The following is a 20769-nucleotide window of genomic DNA, read 5'->3' on the forward strand; positions in this document are numbered from 1 at the left end:
GCCTACTGGATCGCGGTCCTACACAGTATACTGTGATGCGTCGTGTATTGGTCTAGGCACAATGTTGATGCAGGAGGTTAGGGTGATTTCCTACGCGTCTAGATAACTAAAGGTGCATGAGAAGAACTATTTTGTCTACGACCTCGAATTAGCAGCTATTGTTCATGCCTTGAAGACCTGGCGACATTATTAGTATGGTGTCCCTTGTAAGGTCTACATTGATCACAGGAGTCTACAACATCTGTTTAAACAGAAGGATCTTAACTTGCGGTAGTAGAGATGGTTGGAGGTGCTTAAGGATTATGACATCACCATTCTTTATCATCCCGAAAAGGCCAATATGGTAGCCGATGCCTTGAGTCGTAAGGCGGGGAGTTTGGGCAGTTTAGCATATCTACCAGTAGCGGAGAGGCTTTTAGCCTTAGATGTTGAGGCCTTGGCCAACCGGTTTGTCAGATTGGATATTTTCGAGCCGAGTCGAGTTTTGGCTTGTGTGATTTCTCACTCTTCTCTTTATAATCGTATCAGAGAGCGTCGGTATGATGACCCCCATGTGCTTGTCCTTAAGGACATGGTTCAGTACGGCGATGCCAAGGAGGTCACCATTGGATATGACTGTGTATTACGGATGCAGGGCAGGCTATGTGTGCCTAATGTAGATGGATTACGTGAGTTGATTCTCCAAGAGGCTCACAGTTCATGGTACTCTATTCATCCAGGTGACACGAAGATGTATCGGGACCTGAGGCAACACTAAATCTGAAGACGGATGAAGAAGGACATAGTGCAATATGTAGCTCGGTGCCTAAATTTTCAGCAGGTGAAGTATAAACATCAGCGACCGGGTGGATTGCTTCAGAAGTTAAATATTCTAGAGGGGAAATGAGAGCGGATCACTATGGATTTCGTTGTTGGGCTCCCATAGACTCAGAGGAAGTTTGATGCAGTTTGGATGATTGTGGATAGATTGACCAAGTTAGCTCATTTCATTCATGTGTTTACTACTTACTCTTCAGAGCAGCTGGCTCAGGTTTATATTTGCGAGATTGTCAGGCTTCATGGTGTACCAGTATCTATCATCTCTGACCGGGGTACACAGTTTACATCGCATTTCTGGAGAGTCGTATATCATGAGTTGGGTACTCGGGTAGATTTGAGCATAGCATTTCACCCTCAGACGGACGTACAACCGGAGTGCACTATTAAGATAGTGGAGGATATTCTTCGTACCTACGTGATAGAATTTGGGGGGGTGTTTGGGATCTGTTCTTGCCACTTGTGGAGTTTCCCTGCAACAACAGTTATCAGTCGAGCATTCAAATGGCACCGTATAAGGCTCTTTATGGTAGATGGTGCCAATATCCAGTGGGTTGGTTTGAGTCGGGCGAGGCTAGGTTATTAGGTACAGACTTGGTTTAGGATGCTTTGGAAAAGGTTAAATTGATTCAGGATCAACTTCGTACAGCCTAATCCAGGTAGAAGAGTTATACGGATTGGAAGGTTCGCGACATTGCATTCATGGTTGGGGAGCAGGTCTTGCTCTGGATTTCGCCCATGAAGGGTGTTTTGAAGTTCGAGAGGAAGGGCAAGTTGAGCCCTAGATATATCGAGCCTTTTGAGATTCTTGAGAGGGTTGGAGAGGTGGCTTACCGACTTGCACAACCACCTAGTCTCGTTGTAGTTTATCCAGTATTCCCTGTTTCCATGCTCCGGAAGTATCACGTCGATTCGTTTCATGTGTTAGACTTCAGCTCAGTCTAATTGGACAAGGATCTATCTTATGTTGAGGAGTGGGTGACCATCTTGGACATGCAGGTCCGAAAGTTGAGGTCAAAGAACATCGCATCAGTGAAGGTGTAGTGGAGGGGTCATCCTATCGAGGAGGCGACTTGGGAGTCCGAGCATGATATGCGTAGACGATATCCTCATCTTTTCCCCTCTTCAGGTATGCCCCTATACTCGTTCGAGGATGAACGTTTATTTTAAGAGGGGGAGGATGTATTGACCCGGCCGGTCATTTTGAGAGTATTAGCCCCGCATCCCTATTTATTGCTCCTTCTATTTCATTTTTGGGTTGTTTGACTTACCGGGAGAATAATTTTTTGGCTTCGGAGTAAAATGGGACACATAGTCCTTAAAATAGAAGTTTAAGTCGTAGGAATTGACTATAGGTTGATTAGTGTAAAGACGAATCTGGAATGGAGTTTTGACGGTTCCAATATCTCCTTAGTGTGATTTTGGACTTAGGAGCGTATTCGAATGTTGAATTGGAGGTCCGTAGGTCATTTTAGCGTCAATTGGTGAAACATGGAAAATTGGATGATTTTTGGAAAGTTTGACCGGGAATGAACTTTTTGATATCGGGGTCGGATTTCGATTCCGGAAGTTGGAGTAGGTCCGTAATGGCAATTATAACGTGTGTGAAAAATTTGAGGTCAATCGGACTTGATTTGATAGGTTTCGGCATCGAATGTAGAAGTTTGAAGTTCTAAAGTACATTAGGCTTGAATCGATATGCAATTCGTATTTTTAGCGTTGTTTGATGTGATTTAAATGCTTGACTAAGTTCATATGGTGTTTTAGGACTTGTTGGTATGTTTGGTTGAGGTCCTGGGGGCCTCGAGTTGATTTGGGATGGTTAACGGATCGATTTGAAGTTGAGAAATTGTTGAAGACTGGGCTATGCAGGTGTAACTGCACCTGCGGAGCTTTGATCGCAGGTGGAGCCCGATGGTGCGGACTGGAATGCACAGGTGCGAGATTTGGAGGGGGTGTGTAGGTGGCCGCTTGTGCTAGGGAATTTTTGCACCTGCATGACCGCAAATGCGGTAGGGGGACTGCAGAAGCAGAATTGGGTAAGGGAGCTGGGACCACAGAAGCAGCTTGGAGGCTCGTAGAAGCGAGCCCGCAGAAGCGGAGTGAGGGGATGCAAGAGCGGAAAAAGCCGCAGATACGGGCGAGTGGTCGCTTCAGCAATGTTGCGGAAGCAGTGAAGTTTCCGCAGAAGCAGAAGTGGTGGCAGAACACTTAAATACAAGGGTTCACGATTATGCTTCATTTTAAACATTTTGAGCTCGGGTTTTGGCGATTCTTAAGAGGACTTTCGAGAGGTACCTTGAGGTAAGTCTCTTGTGCTCATTTTTTTTTTATCAATAACCTTATTTCCCTATTGATTTCCCCACCTAGTTTTTGTGTATTTAAGGTGGAATTTAGGAGTTTGAGGCTAGGGATTTAGAGAGTTTAATTTGGGGATTAGAGTGACGATTTGGTGTCTGATTTCGGTAAATTTGGTATGGTTGGATTCGATATCGAATAGGTATTCGTATTTTGTGACTTTTACCTGATTCCGAGACGTGAGATCGGGTCGACGTTTTAGGGCGATTTTTCTATACTTTGCTAAGTCGTAGATTTATTATTTAAATTTGTTTCTTGTAGTTGTATTTATAGTATGTAATTACTTTTGGATAGATTTGGGTCATTCGGAGTCGGAAAGTCGAGGGAAAGGCATTCTTATCGACTGATTGAGCGAGATTTGAGGTAAATAACTTGTCTAACCTTGTGTGGGTGAAACTACCGTTAGGTTTTGGTGCTGTTATGATATTTGCAATACGTGAAGGCCGTGTACGCGAGGTGACGAGTGAGTACTCAGGTTAAATGTTGAAGAATCCGGTTCTTGTGAGTAGTTTTCTTTTAATTCCTTAACTGGGTTACTCCAGCCTGTGTAGTCATCATGTTTAGCCTAATGTAGCATGCTTACATGTCTTAACTCTTACATTCAATTTGTGCAACATGCTTAGTTGAATTACCTGCTTCCTTGATCTTGTATTCACTCTTTAACTATATGAGACCTTGCTGTAAACTCGTTGTTCCATATGTTATGTGTAGTGTATTTACTTTTAGGACTATGGGGTGGTACCTCGGGAGTGCCCCTATTGTATATTTACTCTTGGGACTACGAGGTGGTACCTCGGGAGCTCCCCTTGTTGTGCATTTACATTTGGGTCTCGAGACGGTACCTCGGGAGCGCCCCTATCGTTTACCTCTATTCGTTATGTTGTTACTTTTATATAACTTCTCATTGTTTAAATTCCCCGTCATTTCATTATATTGTTATATCTCCTGTCTTGTTTCCTTTTTATTCCAGTAGGCCCCTGACCTGACCTTATCACTACTCTACCGAGGTTAGTCTTGGCAGTTACTAGGTACCCCTGTGGTGTACTCATACTACACTTCTGCACATTATTTTGTACAGATCCAGGTTCTTCCTACCAAGCCAGATACCAGTGAGCTACACCGTACGTGGAGACTTCAAGGTATATCTGCCAGCGTCCGTATACCTCGGAGTCCCCCTCTATCCTTAATATGTTGCTTTCTTTATTTTACTAGAATCTGATGTATATAGACACTTAACATTTTCTCTTAGAGCTTGTGATTTATTTCTACCGGGTTTTGGGACTTGTAATTATTTGAATCACAGTTCTTATTTATATCTCATGTGCTGAGGGTTGAGTTTAGTTTATATTCAGTTATTCCGCAAATTGTTAGGCTTACCTAGTCTTAGAGATTAGGTGCAATCACGACATCCTACGGAGGTAAATTGGGGTCATGATAAGTTGGTATCAGAGCACTAGGTTCATAGGTGTTATGAGTCACAAGCAGGCTTAGTAGAGTCTCACGGATCTGTACGGTATCGTCTGTACTTATCTTCAGGACGCTATGGAACTGTTAGGAAAAGATTCATTTCTTTGATTCCTTATAGTGCGAGATTTTGACTTCGAATTCTAAATTTTTATCTTTTTATTCTCTCACAGATGGTGAGGACACGTACTGCTGGATCAAATGACCAGATCCCTCGTGCCCCCTGATAGAGCCACGAGAGGTTGGGGCTGGGGTAGAGGATGAGGACATCCACGTGGTGCAGCCAGAGCGCTCGCACTCGCTGCTACAGAGGAGCCACAAGTAGCTCCAATTGGAGGGTAGGCACCTGAGACGCCTATTACTGCACCAGTCCTCCAGGAGACTCTCGCCCAGTTTTTGAGCATGTTCAGCACCTTGGCTCAAGAAGGATTGATACCACTTGCTCCTTCCACATCTCAGGCTGGGGATGGAGCACAGACTCCCATTGTCCGTACCCCAGAGTAGCGGGACTAGGTCGACCAGGTTCCTGAGGTCATACCGATGCAGCTGGTAGTTCCAGTTCAGCCCGAGGTTAGGGCAACAGTTTTTGAGGGGGAGCAACTTAGGCTCGAGTGGTTCAAGAAGTAACACCCTCCACCCTCCTACTTTCAGTGGCTTGGCATCAGAGGATACCCAGGGTTTTCTTGAGGAGTGTCGTTGTATCCTCCGTACTATGGGTGTTGCAGAGTCTAGTGGGGTTTCTTTCACTATGTTCCAGCTTAGAGGAGCGACCTATCAGTGGTGGCGAGTATATGAGTTAGGTAGTCCGGCCGAGGCAGCTTCACTCACTTGGATTCAGTTCTGAGATAAGTTCTTGAGGAAGTATGTTCCCTATAGTCTCATAGATGCATGACGCATAGAGTTTGAGTCATTGCTCCAGAGTTCTATCACTGTGTCGGAGTATGAGGTCCAGCTCAATGATTTGGAAAGGCATGCACCAGCCTTGGTTATTATAGTTCAGGAGCGAGTTCTTCGATTTATTAAGGGGCTCAAGCCCAGTATCAGATTTAGCATGGCCCGAGATTTGGATATGGACATCGCATACCAGCAGGTGGTGGGGATCGCTAGGAGATTGGAGGGTATATTGATTAGGGAGAGAGAGGAGAGGAGGCCAAGAGGTCTTGAGAGTCTGGCACATATAGTGGTACTAGTTCCCCAGCTGCAGCTCATCAGGGTAAGGGCTATGTGGGTCACCCTATTCATTAAGCACTTTCAGCCACCAGCGGTGCTCCGGCCACTCCTAGGCCACAGGTGATAAGCGCAAAACCGGTGTATAAAACTTAGGCTCGCTAGTGGAATATAGTATAGAAAAATAATGTATCCACAGGGATTAGATTTTGATTAGTGTTTTCGTAGCTTCTAGTTTAATTTCTATCCACGACGATCGACAATTAGATTTGTGCGATTTAAAACTAAAATTTACTAAAAGTCTAAACTATTGACTAATGGCAATCACAACAATGAATAAGGAAGACATCAATGGGAGAAAATAGGGATTGACTGAATAGGTGCAAGATAAATTTGTGGGATTTAAATCTAGTTAATCACTTCTAATGTTCAAGTGAGTCTCTCGAATTCACTCAATTATTAGTTCAACCATTTAGTAGAAACTCCTCTCTCTATTAAGTTTCAACCTCGCAATATGAACCAATTTAATCTCAATGAAGATATGCAAGAATTCGTAGTGGATTGACCTTTAGGAGATCCTCTCTCGATTATCCTCCTAACTAGGGTTAAACAATAATTCAATTAGCCTCTTTCGATTACTAAGAAGAATTAGTGAATTGAACTAACACGATAACGCAACTATGTCACAAGTTATGGATCTCTCGATTACATGAACATGTGAAAATAGATGCAACAATTAAAACAACCAAAACCTCAATACATACAAACTAGAGTTAATAATCCACAAACAAATATCAATACACCAAATCCATCAGTCCCTAAAGAAAACTACTCTATAGATATGGAGTAATTCATCACAAATAAGTTTAAGTTAAAGGAAAGCATAAACAATCCAAACTCTTGTCTTGAGTGAGGATTGAATCATGAAACCCTTATGCTCTTGCTTCCCCCACTTCTTCTTAGCCTCCTTAGGTCTTAGATGTGTCAAAAGTCCCAAAAATACAGTTTCTCCATGTATATATACCAAGTAGGGTCAGACCCAAACGAACACACCTTCTCCTACGCGAAATAGGACTCTTTCCAGAGTTGGACGTGCGCGGCCACGCACCTGGGAGTGTGCTCGCGCATATGGCCATGAACGTTGGATGGTCTTATGCCTCACATGTGCGCACAGTGCGCGCTCACGCATCTGGGTGACGTCCTGCTCGATTTTTCGTTTCTCTCTTTGAATGCACTAGTGTCCGTTGATCCCTGAACTCGATCCCAACTTAATCCTTAGGATTTTTCTAAGACTTCATAGCTCCAAAATAGCATGAATTCATGCCACAATATCGAAATAGCTTGGAATCACTCCTACAAGGCATAAAACATATAATTAGTGCAAAACACTAGCGATTAAGGCTCAAACTCAATTAAAGTGCAGTAAATTATAGTAAGCAACTAAAACACGCAATTATATCCTACCATAAACACCCAACACTTAAACCATTTCTCGTCCTCGAGCAATCAAACTACACTTTATATAGACACTACCTCATCACACAACTCTCATAACTCATCATACCAAGAATATTTAAAATAGATTAAGCACAATAGTGTAACATCCTAGTCTCAACATTTGACTCGCAAGTACCACATATTATTTACAACTCACTCACTTACTCTAACCTAGAGGTCAACGACATTACTTTTATTTCATGAATCAATTGCCCTCACATAACAATAGAGGGTAGTTCCACACAACATAGAAATTAAGAACAATTAGGAACTCAAGATAGAAAGAACTCGCTCACTCTCAGAAACAACATTCATATGCCACAAAATATGTATCATAGGCTTGCCCGTAGTGTACTACTCTACTAATTCGAGCTCATTCAGTCAAGGATCAAGTAGGACTTTATTTGGTTGTAATGTAGGTTGCGGAATGGGTAGGATACATTTATATATAAGAGTGTCTACACCTCCTTAAGTACTTTAATACATACATTTCATTCAAAACCCCACACTTATGTCAAACCAAGACTCCACCTTCACATCCACATATATTAACTCCCAACTTCTTTAAGCACTATTACATCAAGAGTTCCTACCTATCAATGAATAATTTTCACAACAATACAACTATATTGCTTTTCGTTTTCAATTTAAGTGGCTCTTACTTTTTCAAAACAGTGCACCTGTCTCCTTAATTCATTAGTTCCACTCAAAAGCCAAACCAATCACCCCACACTTTAACTTTTACACAGTTCATAACAATGTCAAGTGCTCATGAGAAGTAAATGGTTCAAATAGATGGTCAATTCAAACAAAAGGGTAAGTCTTGTAATGTGGTTTCCAAAGAAACAGGACTACAGGCTCAACGGGGTTAACTATGATACATAACAATCTGGTGGGTAATAACATATAACTATCTCAACAAAGAAATGCCTATATCACTTCCAAGACTGAATAAAACTACTATTTCGCTTTGCAAACACACGGGGAATATTCTAGACATCAAATGCAATGCACCGAATACACCAAAATCTCTCACACACATGGCATATAACTCACTCAAGATTGGATTATCAAGACACTCTAGTCAAAATAGTTAAGCAAAGTTAAAAACATACAATTTAAGGTACCTCTACGAGAGTGAAAAACAAAGCCTAAGCATCACAACCAGAGCACTCACTATTCTCAAGGTATAACATAGTCAAGAAATATTGCTTCCAATTCAAATCATAGCACAAAGTTTTCTACTCCTAACAAAAATAAAAACTAACTACACCCGGTTCAAACAAAACCCCTGGAAAAGAACCGCGGCACAAAGAAAAACCAAGGGTAATACACTAACTAAAAAAATCTTTTTGTCTTTTTCTTTCAACTTTATCCCTCAAGAAACCTGTCGAATGATATCCATCATTGGAAAAAATCGAAAATTTTAATTTTTTTTTATGGTTTTCCAAAAAACAATTTCCATCAAACTTTTATAACTAAGCAAAAAGAAATACATATACATACAACATACAAATATCCTCCACCCCACACTTTAAGTTGTGGCATGTACCCATGACACACAATTAAAAGGCATGAGGTAGAGGAAACCTCCCTGAATCTCTAGTCGGGGTCTGAGTCAAAGTCGGGCACCATTCTTCGTTCCCGAACTAGTGCACACATCCACGCAGATAGCTTCTTCCCAGCCTTCTTAGGGTACTCCCCACACTTGTATTTCTCAATCACTGGGACTTCTCTTTTGAGCTCTTCACCTTCCACTCAACAATTGCAGTTAACTTTTCCTTTCTCACCCCCATCTCTACATTCATCTCAAAATTCACCGTCTCCTCACTCATTCTAAGTATGAGCTTTCTATCATGTATGTCTAATATTGCTCTGCCCGTTGCTAAGAATGGTCTTCCTAAGATAAGGTGGACCTCTTTGTTCTCCTCCATCTTCACCACAATGAAATCTACATGAAATACAAACTTATCTACCCGAACTAAGACATCTTCCACTATCTCCTTGGGTATTATAGTTCTTTGGTCTGCCAGCTGCAAAGATTTTAGCACAGACCTTATCTCTCCAAGCTCATTATCCAGCTTCTTGTAAATAGACAAAGGCATTAAATTAATTGAGGCACCAGAATCCCATAAAGATTTATCAAAATTAAGAGTGCCTAACGAGCAAGGTATAGTAAAACTCCCTAGATCTCCACACGTTTGTGGGAGTTTGTTTTGCAAGATTGTGCTGCAATGCTCTGTGAGCTTGACCACTGAGGTGTCTTCTATCTTCCTCTTCTTTGTAAGGATCTCCTTCAAGAATTTGGCATAAGCTGGCATTTGTGAGAGAACTTCTGTGAATGGTAAATTTACATTAACCTGTCTCAGCATATCTAAAAATCTCTCAAACTACTTGTCCAGCTTTTCTCTATATAACTTTTGGGGAAAGGGTAGAGCAGGCATATGCTCGCTCTCATTAGATTCCTGCCTTCTTGAAGTCTCATCCTTCTTCTTTTTCTCAACTCTTTTCTTGCCTTTATTCTTCTTATCAACTTCATTTTCAGCTGCTTTTCAACTTCTTTTTCAGGTAAACTCTCTTGTTGGACAGGGTCGGGATCTTTCAACACTTGCCCGCTTCTCAAGGTCACAACATTCACCGTTTCCTTGGGATTTCTTCAGTGTCAGCTGGTAGAGTACCTGGGATTTTCTCAGACAATACAGTTGCAATTTGTCCCACTTTCTTCTCCAAGTTTTGAAAACCAGTACCAAGTTCTTTGATAGATAAACCATGACCATCTAATCTCTCATCTGTCTTGACATTGAAGGACTTCATTAGATCTTCTAGCCCAGGCTGAGTGGAATATTGAGGCTGGAATTGCAGCCTCGGCTAATTCACAAAACCAGGAGCTCCTTGAAATCTGGGATTGTTTTGTTGCCATGCGTTTGTCGTACCCCCAAGTGAACTCCATGAAAAATCAAAGTGCTTATGACCCATTGCATTGAAGTTATAATTCCCGATAGCATTATCTTCCTCGATTGAGGCTTGGCACTCATGAGTAGGGTTCCCTCTTACACATATATCACACGCTGCATATGGCTCACTGTGTATTGAAGCTAAGGTCAACTCCCTTATTTCCTTGGCCATGGCATCAAGTTGTACCTGCATAGATGTGTTAGCATCGACTTGGTGAACAACAGTTGATCTTCTTCTTTCAGAAATCTCAGAGGGCTACTGATTTGCGTCTTCAGATAACTTATTTAGAATTGTGACTATATCCTCTAAAGTCTTCTTCATCAACGAACCTCCAGTTGCATTGCTCAATGTTCTCCGAGCGGCGGGTGTCAATCCATACCAAAAGTCCTAGAGTTGCATCTAGAGTTCAATTCCGCTATGTTGACACTTTCGCACTATCTCCTTAAACCTCTCCCAAGCTTCAAACATAGTTTTAGTCTCGTTCTGGAAGAAGTTATGGATTTCTCTTCTAAACTTGCTCGTCTTAGCTGATGAGAAATATTTGTCAAGAAATGTTCTGGTCATCTCATCCCATGTTCTAATCGATCCATTAGGCAAGCTTCGAAGCCAGTGCTTTGTATCTTCTTTGAGTGTGAAAGGGAATGCCCTTAAGTATACTGCATTTTGTGACACACCGTTGTATTGAAAGGTGTTCATAATCTGGTGAAGTCCATCAGATGATTGTTTGGATCTTCGTTTATCTTTCAAGTGAAGACACGGCTATTTTGAAGAGTTTGAAGCAACCCTTGCTTTAACTCAAAATTGTTAGCTGCAATTGGAGACAGTTTTACACTTGATAAGTCTTGGTTGTAGATCGATATAGAATAATCACCTAATGGTCTCCCAGCACCGGGAGCTATATTTCTGAATTGGTCTACACCCAAAGGTAGATTCTGAGCAATTCTCCGAGCCCTCTCCTCTTCATTGACAAGTTGTGCATTTTGAAGAGTTGTCTCTTCAGCATCTCATACAGCTTTTTCTCTTTGCTGGGCTGCCTCTCTTGCAGCCAAATCAACATTATCATTATCTCCCACCATAACTTCCTTGGTTGAGGATTGTCCAACCTTCTCTGTATTCTCGGGGAGATTTCTTTCCTTCCTCAACTGTCGCAGTTATTTCTCGATTTCTAGTTCATATGGGATCACTTCCTTCCAAGAGGATCGAGTCATGCACCAATTTAACCTGCAGTCTGCACACAATCAAGTAACACTAAACGAAAAAAGAAAAAAATAAAAGAATTTTTTTTTCTGAATTAACACTACAAACTATTTCAAACACTATTAATTGCCAATCCCCGGCACAAACTGATGTATAAAACATAGGCTCGCTGGTCGAATATAGTATAGAAAAATATTGTATCCACAAGGATTTGATTTAAACAGTATTTTTGTAGCTTCTAGTTTAATTACTATCCACGACGATCGACAATTAGATTTGTGTGATTTAAATTTTTTTTTTACTAAAAGTATAAACTATTGAGTAATGACAATCACAACAATGAGTAAAGAAGATATCAAATGGAAGAAAATAGGGATTGATTGGATAGGTGCAAGATAAATGTCTGGATTTAACTCTAGTTAATTCACTTCTAATGTTCAAGTGAGTCTCTCGAATTCACTCAAATATTAGTTCAACCGTTTAGTAGAAACTCCTCTCTCGATTAAGTCTCAACCTCACAATATGAACCAATTTAAGCTCAGTGAAGATATGCAAGAATTTGTAGTGGATTGGTCTTTAGGAGAACCTCTCTCGATTATCCTCCTAACTAGGGTTAAACAATAATTCAATTAGCCTCTTTCGATTACTAAGAAACCTAATAAACTCAACCAACAAGATAACACAACTATGTCACAAGTTATGCCTCTCTCGATTGCATGAACATGTGAAAATAGATGCAATAATTAAAATACCCAAAACGATTCAATACATACAAATTACAGTTAATAATCCACAAGCAAATATCAATACACAAAATCCATCAATCCCTAAAGAGAACTACTCCATAGATATGGAGTAATTCATCACAAATAAGTTTAAGTTAAAGGAAAGAATAATCGATCCAAACTCTTGTCTTGAGTGAGGATTGAATCATGCAATCCTTGTGCTCTTGCTTCCCCCACTTCTTCTTAGCTTCATTAGGTCTTAGATGTGTCAAAAGCCCCAAACATATCGTTTCTCCATGTATATATACCAAGTAGGGTCGGGCCCAAATGAACACACCTTCTCCTACGCATAATAGGACTCTTTCCAGAGTTGAACGTGCACGGCAGCGCACCTGGGAGTGTGCTCGTGCATATGGCTGCGCACTTTGGATGGTCTTCTGCCTCACATGTGCGCCCAGTTCGCGCTCGCACACCTGGGTGACGTCCTTCTCGATTTTTCGATTTTCTCATTAAGTGCACTAGTGTCTGTTGATCCCCGAACTCGATCCCAACTTAATCCTTGGGTTTTTATCAGACTTCAAAGCTCCAAAATAGCATGAAATTATGCCACAATATCTACACAACTTGGAATCACTCCTACAAGACATAAAACACATAATTAGTGCAAAACACTAGCAATTAAGGCTTAAAGTCAATTAAAGTGAAGTAAATTAGAGTGCGATGAGAAACTAAAACATGCAATTATAACCTACCATCAATAGGCTCCTTATTATACACCGCCATTGTCTAGTGCACCTCCTGCATGGGGTGCTTTCAGCGGTCAGTCCAACCAATCAGCCCCGAGCTAGTCACAGTAGCCATGTCCTCCGAGATCTTTTTTTGAGTGTAGTAACACTCGTTATGTGGTGAGGGATTGCCCCAGACTCAGGAGGGGTGCACCTTCGCAGACCACTCATGCATCGCGTGCTCCACCGAGTCCTCAGGCTATAGTTACAACACTAGCTACCACCCCACCTGCACAGCCATCTAGAGGTGGAGGTCGGACAGGTAGAGGTTGCCCTAGAAGAGGAGGCCAGGCCAGATATTATGCCCTTCCGTCTAGGTCAGAGGCAGTTTCATCTGATTCTGTCATCACATGTATTGTTCCGGTCTGTCATAGAGATGCATTAGTCTTATTTGATCTAGACTCCACTTATTCCTATGTGTCATCTTATTTTGCCTCATATTTGGGTATATCCCGCGATTCTCTAAGTTCTCCTGTCTATGTGTCTACACCCGTGGGTGATTCCATTTGTTGTTGACCGTGTGTATCGGTCAAGTTTGATGGTTATTAGTGGTTTTGAGACTAGAGCCGATTTATTATTGCTCAGTATGGTAGATTTTGATATTATTTTGGGCATGGACTGGTTGTCGCCCTATCACGCTATTCTTGATTGTCACGCCAAGATGGTGATGTTGGACATGTCTACCGCGACTAGAATGGAGAGGTACCTTAGATCATGTTCCTAGTAGGGTATCTCATTTCTTAAGGCTCAGCGAATGGTTGAGAAGGGGTGTGATGCTTATCTGGAATATGTGAGGGATTTTAGTGTTCATGCTCCTACAATCGAGTCAGTTCCGGTAGTGAGGTACTATTCAGATATTTTCCCGGCAGATCTTCCAAGCATGCTTCACGACAAGGATATCGACTTTGGCATTAATTTGTTACTGGGCACTAAGCCTATTTCTATTCCACCTTATCGTATGGCCCTACCAGAGTTGAAAGAATTAAATGAACAATTGCAAGAGTTTATTGATAAGGGCTTTATTTGGCTTAGTGTGTCGCCTTGGGGTGCTCCTGTCTTGTTTGTAAAGAAGAAGGATGGTTCTATGCGAATGTATATTGATTATCGCCAGTTGAACAAGGTTACAGTGAAGAACGGGTATCCATTGCCACGTATTGATGACCTATTTGATCAGCTTCAGGGTACCAAAGTGTTCTCTAAGATCGACTTGCGTTCAAGCTATCATCAGTTAAAGATTCGGGAGCCAAATATCCCGAAGACTACTTTTAGGACTCGATATGGTCATTACGAGTTCCTTGTGATGTCTTTTGGGCTGACCAACACCCCATCAGCGTTCATGTACTTGATGAACAGTATGTTTCAGCCCTATCTTGACTCTTTTGTCATTGTGTTTATTGATGACATTCTGGTGTACTCTCGAAGTCGGGAGGATCATGAGAAGCATATGAGGACCGTGCTTCAAACTTTGAGGGAAAAAAAGTTATATGAAAAATGTTTGAAGTGTGAATTCTAACTAAAGTCAGTGGCCTTTTGGGTCATGTAGTATCGAGTGAGGGGATCAAGGTAGATCCAAAAAAGATTGAAGCAGTGCAGAGTTGGCCCAGGTCGTCCTCAGCTATGGAGATCCGGAGTTTTCTTGGCTTGGTAGGTTATTACCATCGATTTGTAGAGGGTTTCTCGTATATTGATGCACCTTTGACTAGATTGACCCAGAAGGGTGCTCCATTTAGGTGGACCAAGGATTGTGAAGAGAGCTTTCAAAAGCTCAAGATTGCTTTGACTACAACCCCAATGTTAGTGTTGCCTACTTAATCGGGGTCCTATACGGTGTATTGTGATACGTCGCGCATTGGTCTCGGTGCAACGTTGATGCAGGACGGTAGGGTGATTGCCTGCACATCTAGACAACTGAAGGTGCATGAGAAGAACTATCATGTCCATGACCTCGACTTAGCATCTATTGTTCATGCCTTGAAGGTCTAGCGTCATTATTTGTATGGTGTCCCTTGTGAGGTCTACACCGATCACCGGAGTCTACAACATCTATTTAAATAGAAGGATCTTAACTTGCGACAGTGGAGATAGTTGGAGCCTCTTAAGGACTATGACATCACAATTTTTTATCATCCCAAAAAGGCCAATATGGTGGTCGATGCCTTGAGTCGCAAGGCGGGGAGTTTGGGCAGTTTAGTATATTTACCAGTAGGAGAGAGGCCTTTAGCCTTGAATGTGCAGGCCTTGGCCAACCAGTTTGTCATATTGGATGTTTCTGAGCCGAGGTGAGTTTTGGCTTGTATGGTTTCGCAATCTTCTCTTTATTATCGTATCAGAGAGCGTCAGTATGATGACCCCTATCTGTTTGTCCTTAATGACGCGGTTCAGTATGGCAATGCCAAGGAGGTCACAATTGAAGATGTCGGTGTATTATAGATGTAAGGCAAGCTATGTATGCCCAATATAGATGGATTACGTGAGTTGATTCTCCCGGAGGCTCACAGTTAGTGGTACTCCAGTTATCCAGGTGCCGCGAAGATGTATCAGGACCTGAGGCAGCACTATTAGTGGAGGCGGATGAAGAAGGACATAGTGGAACATGTAGCTCGGTGCCTAAATTGTCAGCAGGTGAAGTATGAGCATCAACGACTGGATGGATTGCTTCAGTAGTTAGAGATTTCAGAGTGGAAATGAGAGTGGATCACTATGGATTTTGTTGTTGGGATCCCACAGACTCAGAGGAAGTTCGATGCAGTTTGGGTGATTATGGATAGATTGACCAAGTCATCTCATTTCATTCCTGTGGTTACTACTTACTCTTCGTAGCAGCTAGCTCAGGTTTACATTCGCGAGATTGTCAGGCTTCATGGTGTACCGGTATCTATCATCTCTGACCGGGGTACGCAGTTTACATCGCGGTTCTGGAGAGCCGTACAGTATGAGTTTGGTACTCGGGTGGAGTTGAGCACAACATTTCACCCTCAGACGGACGTACAACCCAAGTATACTATTCAGATATTGGAGGACATTCTTCGTACCTACGTGATAGAATTTGGGGGTGTTTTGGATCTATTCTTGCCACTTGCAGAGTTTGCCTATAACAACAGTTATCAGTCAAGCATTCAGATGGCACCGTATGAGGCTCTATATGGTAGACGGTGTCGATCTCCAGTGGGCTGGTTCGAGCCGGGTGAGGCTAGGTTATTGGGTACAGACCTGGTTCAGGATACTTTGGAAAAGGTTAAATTGATTCAGGATCAACTTCGTACAGCCTAGTCCAGGTAGAAAGTTTATACGGATCGGAAGGTTAGTGACATTGCATTCATGGTTGAGGAGCGGATCTTGCTCCGGATTATGCCCATGAAGGGTGTTATGAGGTTCGGGAGGAAGGCAAGTTGAGCCCTAGATATATCGGGCCTTTTGAGATTCTTGAGAGGGTTGGAGAGGTGGCTTACAGACTTGCACAATCACCTAGTCTCGCTGCAGTTCATCCAGTATTCTATGTTTCCATGCTCCGGAAGTATCACGTCGATCCGTCTCATGTGTTAGACTTCAGCTCAGTCTAGTTAGACAAGGATCTATCTTATGTTGAGGAGCCGGTGGCCATCTTGGACAGGCAGGTCCGAAAGTTGAGGTCAAAGAACATCGCGTCAGTGAAGGTGTAGTGGAGGGGTCATCAGGTCGAGGAGACGACTTGGGAGACCGAGCTTGATATGCGTAGACGATATCCTCATCTTGTCCCCACTTCAGGTATGTCCCTATACTCGTTAGAGGACGAATATTTATTTTAAGAGGGGGAGGATGTAACGACCCGGCTGCTCGTTTTGAGAGTATTAGCCCCAAACCCCTATTTATTTCTCCCTCTATTTCATTTTTGGGTTTTGTGACTTACGAGGAGAATTTATTTTTGGCTTCGGAGTAAAATGGGAATCATAGTCCTTAAAATGGAAGTTTAAGTCGTAGAAATTAATTGTAGGTTTATTTGTGTAAACACGAATCTGGAATGGAGTTTCGAAGGTCCCAATAGCTCCGGAGGGTGAATTTGGACTTAGGAGCGTGTTCGGATGTTGAATTGGAGGTCCATAGGTCATTTTAGCGTCAACTGGTGAAAGTTGGAAAATTGGATAATTTTTTGAAAGTTTGACCGGGAGTGGACTTTTTGATATCGGGGTCGGATTTCGATTCCGAAAGTTGGAGTAGGTCCGTAATGGCAATTATGACTTGTGTGCAAAATTTGAGGTCAATCGGACTTGATTTGATAGGTTTCGGCGTCGAATGTAGAAGTTTAAATTTACTAAAGTTTATTAGGCTTGAATCGATGTGCAATTCATATTTTTAGCGTTATTTGATGTGATTTAAAGACTTGACTAAGTTCGTATGGTGTTTTAGGACTTGTTGGTATGTTTGGTTGAGGTCCCGGAGGCCTCGGGTTGATTTCGTATGGTTAACGGATCGAGTTAAAGTTGAGAAATTGATGAAGACTAGGCTCTGCTGGTGTAACCGCACCTGTAGAGCTTTGATCGTAGGTGCGAGCCCGTAGGTGCAGACTGGAATGCGCAGGTGTGAGTTTTGGATTGGGTATGCAGTTGGCCGCAGGTGCGAGGGAATTGCCGCACATGCGTGACCGCAGAAGCAGAATTGGAAAAACGAGCTAGGATAGCATAAGCGGCATGGAGGTTCGAAGAAGCGAGTCCGCCGAAGCGGAGTGAGGGGACGCAAGAGTGGAAGAAGCCGCAGATGCGGGCGATTGGTCGCTTCTGCGACGCAGCAGAAGCGGTTAAGTTTCCGCAAAAGTGGAAGTGCTAGCAGAACACTTAAATACAAGGGTTTGCGATTATGCTTCATTTTAAACATTTTGATGAGCTCGGGTTTTGGCGATTCTTGAGAGGCGTTTCGAGGGTTTTCTTGAGGTAAGTCTCGTGTGCTCATTTTTTATCAATAACCTTGTTTCTCCATTGATTTTTCCACCAAGTTTGTTTGTATTTAAGGTGGAATTTGGGAGTTTGCGGCTAGGAATTTGGAGAGTTTAATTTGGGGATTTGAGTGGCGATTTGGTGTCGGATTTTGATAAATTTAGTATGGTTGGATTCGTTATCGAATGAGTGTTCGTATTTTGTGACTTTTATCCGATTCCGAGACGTGGGCCCGGGTTGGCATTTTGGTGTAATTTTTCGATTCTTTGCTAAGTCGTAGATTTATTATTTAAATTAGTTTCTTGTAGTTGTATTTATAGTATGTAATTTCTTTTTGCTAGATTTGAGTCGTTCAGAGTCGGAAAGTCGAAGGAAAGGCATTATTATCGACTGATTGAGCGAGATTTGAGGTAAGTGACTTGTCTAACCTTGTGTGGGAAAAATTGCCTTTAGATTTTGGTACTGTTATATTTGCAATACGTGAAGGTCGTGTATGCGAGGTGACAAGTGCGTACTTGGGTTAAATGTTGAAGAATCTGGTTCTTGCTGAGTAGTTTTCTTTTAATTCCTTAACTAAGTTACTCTAGCATGTGTAGTCATCATGTTTAGCCTAATGTAGCATGCCTACGTATCTTAACTCTTACTTGCAATTTTTGCAACATGCTTAGTTGAATTACCTGCTTCTTTGATTTTGTATTCATGAGTCTTTAACTATATGAGTCCTTGTTGTAAACTTGTTGTTCCATATGTTATGTGTAGTGTATTTACTTTTGAGACTACAAGGCGGTACCTCGGGAGTGCCCCTGCGGTACCTCGGGAGCTCCCCCTATTGTGCATTTACATTTGGGACTACGAGACGGTATCTCGAGAGCGCCCCGGTTGTTTACCTTTATTCGTTGTTTTGTTACTTTTCTGTAACTTCTCATTGTTTAAATTCCTCGTCATTTCATTATATTGTTATATCTACTGTCTTGTTTCTTTTTTATTCTAGTAGGGCCCTAACCTGACCTCATCACTACTTTACCGAGGTTAGTCTTGGCAGTTAATGGGTACCGTTGTGGTGTACTCATACTATACTTCTACACTTTTTTTGTGCAGATCCAAGTTCTTCCTACCAAACTAGATACCAGTGAGCTGGACCGTACGTGGAGACTTCAAGGTATATCTGCCAGCGTCCGCAGACCTCGGAGTCCCCCTGTATCCTTAATATGTTGCTTTCTTTATTTTACTAGACTCTGATGTATATATACACTCAATATTTTCTCTTTAGAGATTGTGACTTATTTCTACCGGATTTTGGGAGTTGTAATTATTTGAATCGCAGTTCTTTTTAAAATTTCGCAGTTCTTTTTTATATTTCATGTGTTGTGGGTTGAATTTCCTAGTGGGCTTAGTTTTTTTTTTTAAATTTTTTTTTCTTCAATTTTTTTCTTTATCAGTTTACTCCGTGGAAAGGAATATCTCTACCAATTTGGATGGAGCTGCTAGTTTTTTTTTTTTTTTGCTGCTAATTATTTTGCTTGGAAGGCATAGCTCCCGATTTCAGGAGCTTTAGGTGATTATTCTAAATTCTAATACAAAAAAATAGAATACCCTTAATTAATTCCTTCCAAATACAGTTATAGCAGCATTTGTAGGTTCCAGCTATGACGAATAAATTTTGCTTTGGCTATGGAATTTATCAAATCTATTTTCCTTTTTCTTGTCCCCTTTTCTGATGATGAGGTGCATGAAGAAGACGATGGCTCGGGTGAGCGCGTACGGCTACGTCTCGCTGTAACTCTAGCCGGCTTAGGCATGTTTGATCCAATTAAGTGAGGAAAATTGAGCCGAGCTCTCGAGCTGCGGATTTTGAAAGCGGCTTGATCGTAAGCCAATGCTGCGTCCTCTGGGGTCTCGTAAGTTCCTAGCCATAATCTCGCGCCTCTTCTCTCCGGGTCCCTTATCTCCGCCGAAAACGTCCCCCACGGCCGCCGTTTAACTCCTATGTACCGTCTCCAATCTTGTGTCGTGGTTTTCTCACGCGCCACCACATGCCCCTTTGTTTCCTCCTCGGACTCGGACTTTTCTTCAAGTTGGAGATTTGGTATTGTTTCCTCAAAGTTTTCATCCCAAAGAGAGGTATCCAAGCTATTTTCTGCCGAAGGGAAGCTGCCAAAACTTGAGCTAGGACTATTAGGCAATGCGTTACTTGAACTCATCGGCGAAAGAATTTCAGAAAAATCGGAATCATAATTCAGAAGATGGTTTTCTATTGATTGAAGGAAATCAAGCTCAGAGAAAGAGAAGGTTGCATTATTGGGATTCATTTACTTTTCTATAGATATTTGGATGAGTAGTTTCTTTCACTTTCACTTACTAGGGTTTATTAATTCTGGATGAATAGAATTGTTGATATCCTACGTCTATTTATATGCTTGGCCTATGATTGGAGCTCTAGTCCCTACCTTTATTTTTTGTAAGGAATTTCTGTGAACTCCATTTTAAGCACATTTATGTTATGCATTTTAGATTTTATTATCCTAATATTTGACGAGGAATAAAATAATATACTTATCTTCAATTTCAAGAAATGATATATTCCTCCTTGAAAAAATGTAAGATGTTTTCCCATCACGTAAAGTCAAGTTCATTTCTTAAAATTTCAGAATTACTTGAGATCAGTTAATTTATAACGGAAATATTTTTTTCATGGGCAAGCTTAGCATATGTATACTTCTTGGTTTTTACTTTTGGTTTTACTGATTGCATTTGCTGTCAAATGTAAGAAACATTTGTATTCTATTTTAAGAAAGAAAGGTCCATTAGATTTTCAAAAAGGTGAAAATATATTAAAAATAGCACGCAATATTAGACAGGAAATATAAATTAAATGGGGTATGGCTACAGCCTACAGGT

The 20769-nt window shown here is 41.6% G+C and overlaps 2 protein-coding genes across 2 annotated transcripts; both read right to left on the minus strand.

Annotated features, from left to right (window-relative positions):
* Window positions 1–9023: 9023 nt before the first annotated feature.
* Window positions 9024–9407, minus strand: LOC142173757 (uncharacterized). Its single transcript, XM_075239405.1, has one exon. It carries the CDS (start codon window positions 9405–9407, stop codon window positions 9024–9026), a length of 384 nt encoding a protein of 127 aa, XP_075095506.1.
* A 10083-nt stretch (window positions 9408–19490) lies between these two features.
* LOC107789639 (ethylene-responsive transcription factor 2-like) lies at window positions 19491–20180 on the minus strand. Its single transcript, NM_001325475.1, has one exon. The coding sequence runs from the start codon at window positions 20178–20180 to the stop codon at window positions 19491–19493; it is 690 nt and encodes a 229-aa protein (NP_001312404.1).
* Between the last annotated feature and the right edge of the window lie 589 nt (window positions 20181–20769).

This window comes from Nicotiana tabacum, chromosome 19, assembly GCF_000715075.1.
Source record: "Nicotiana tabacum cultivar K326 chromosome 19, ASM71507v2, whole genome shotgun sequence".
NCBI lineage: Eukaryota > Viridiplantae > Streptophyta > Magnoliopsida > Solanales > Solanaceae > Nicotiana > Nicotiana tabacum.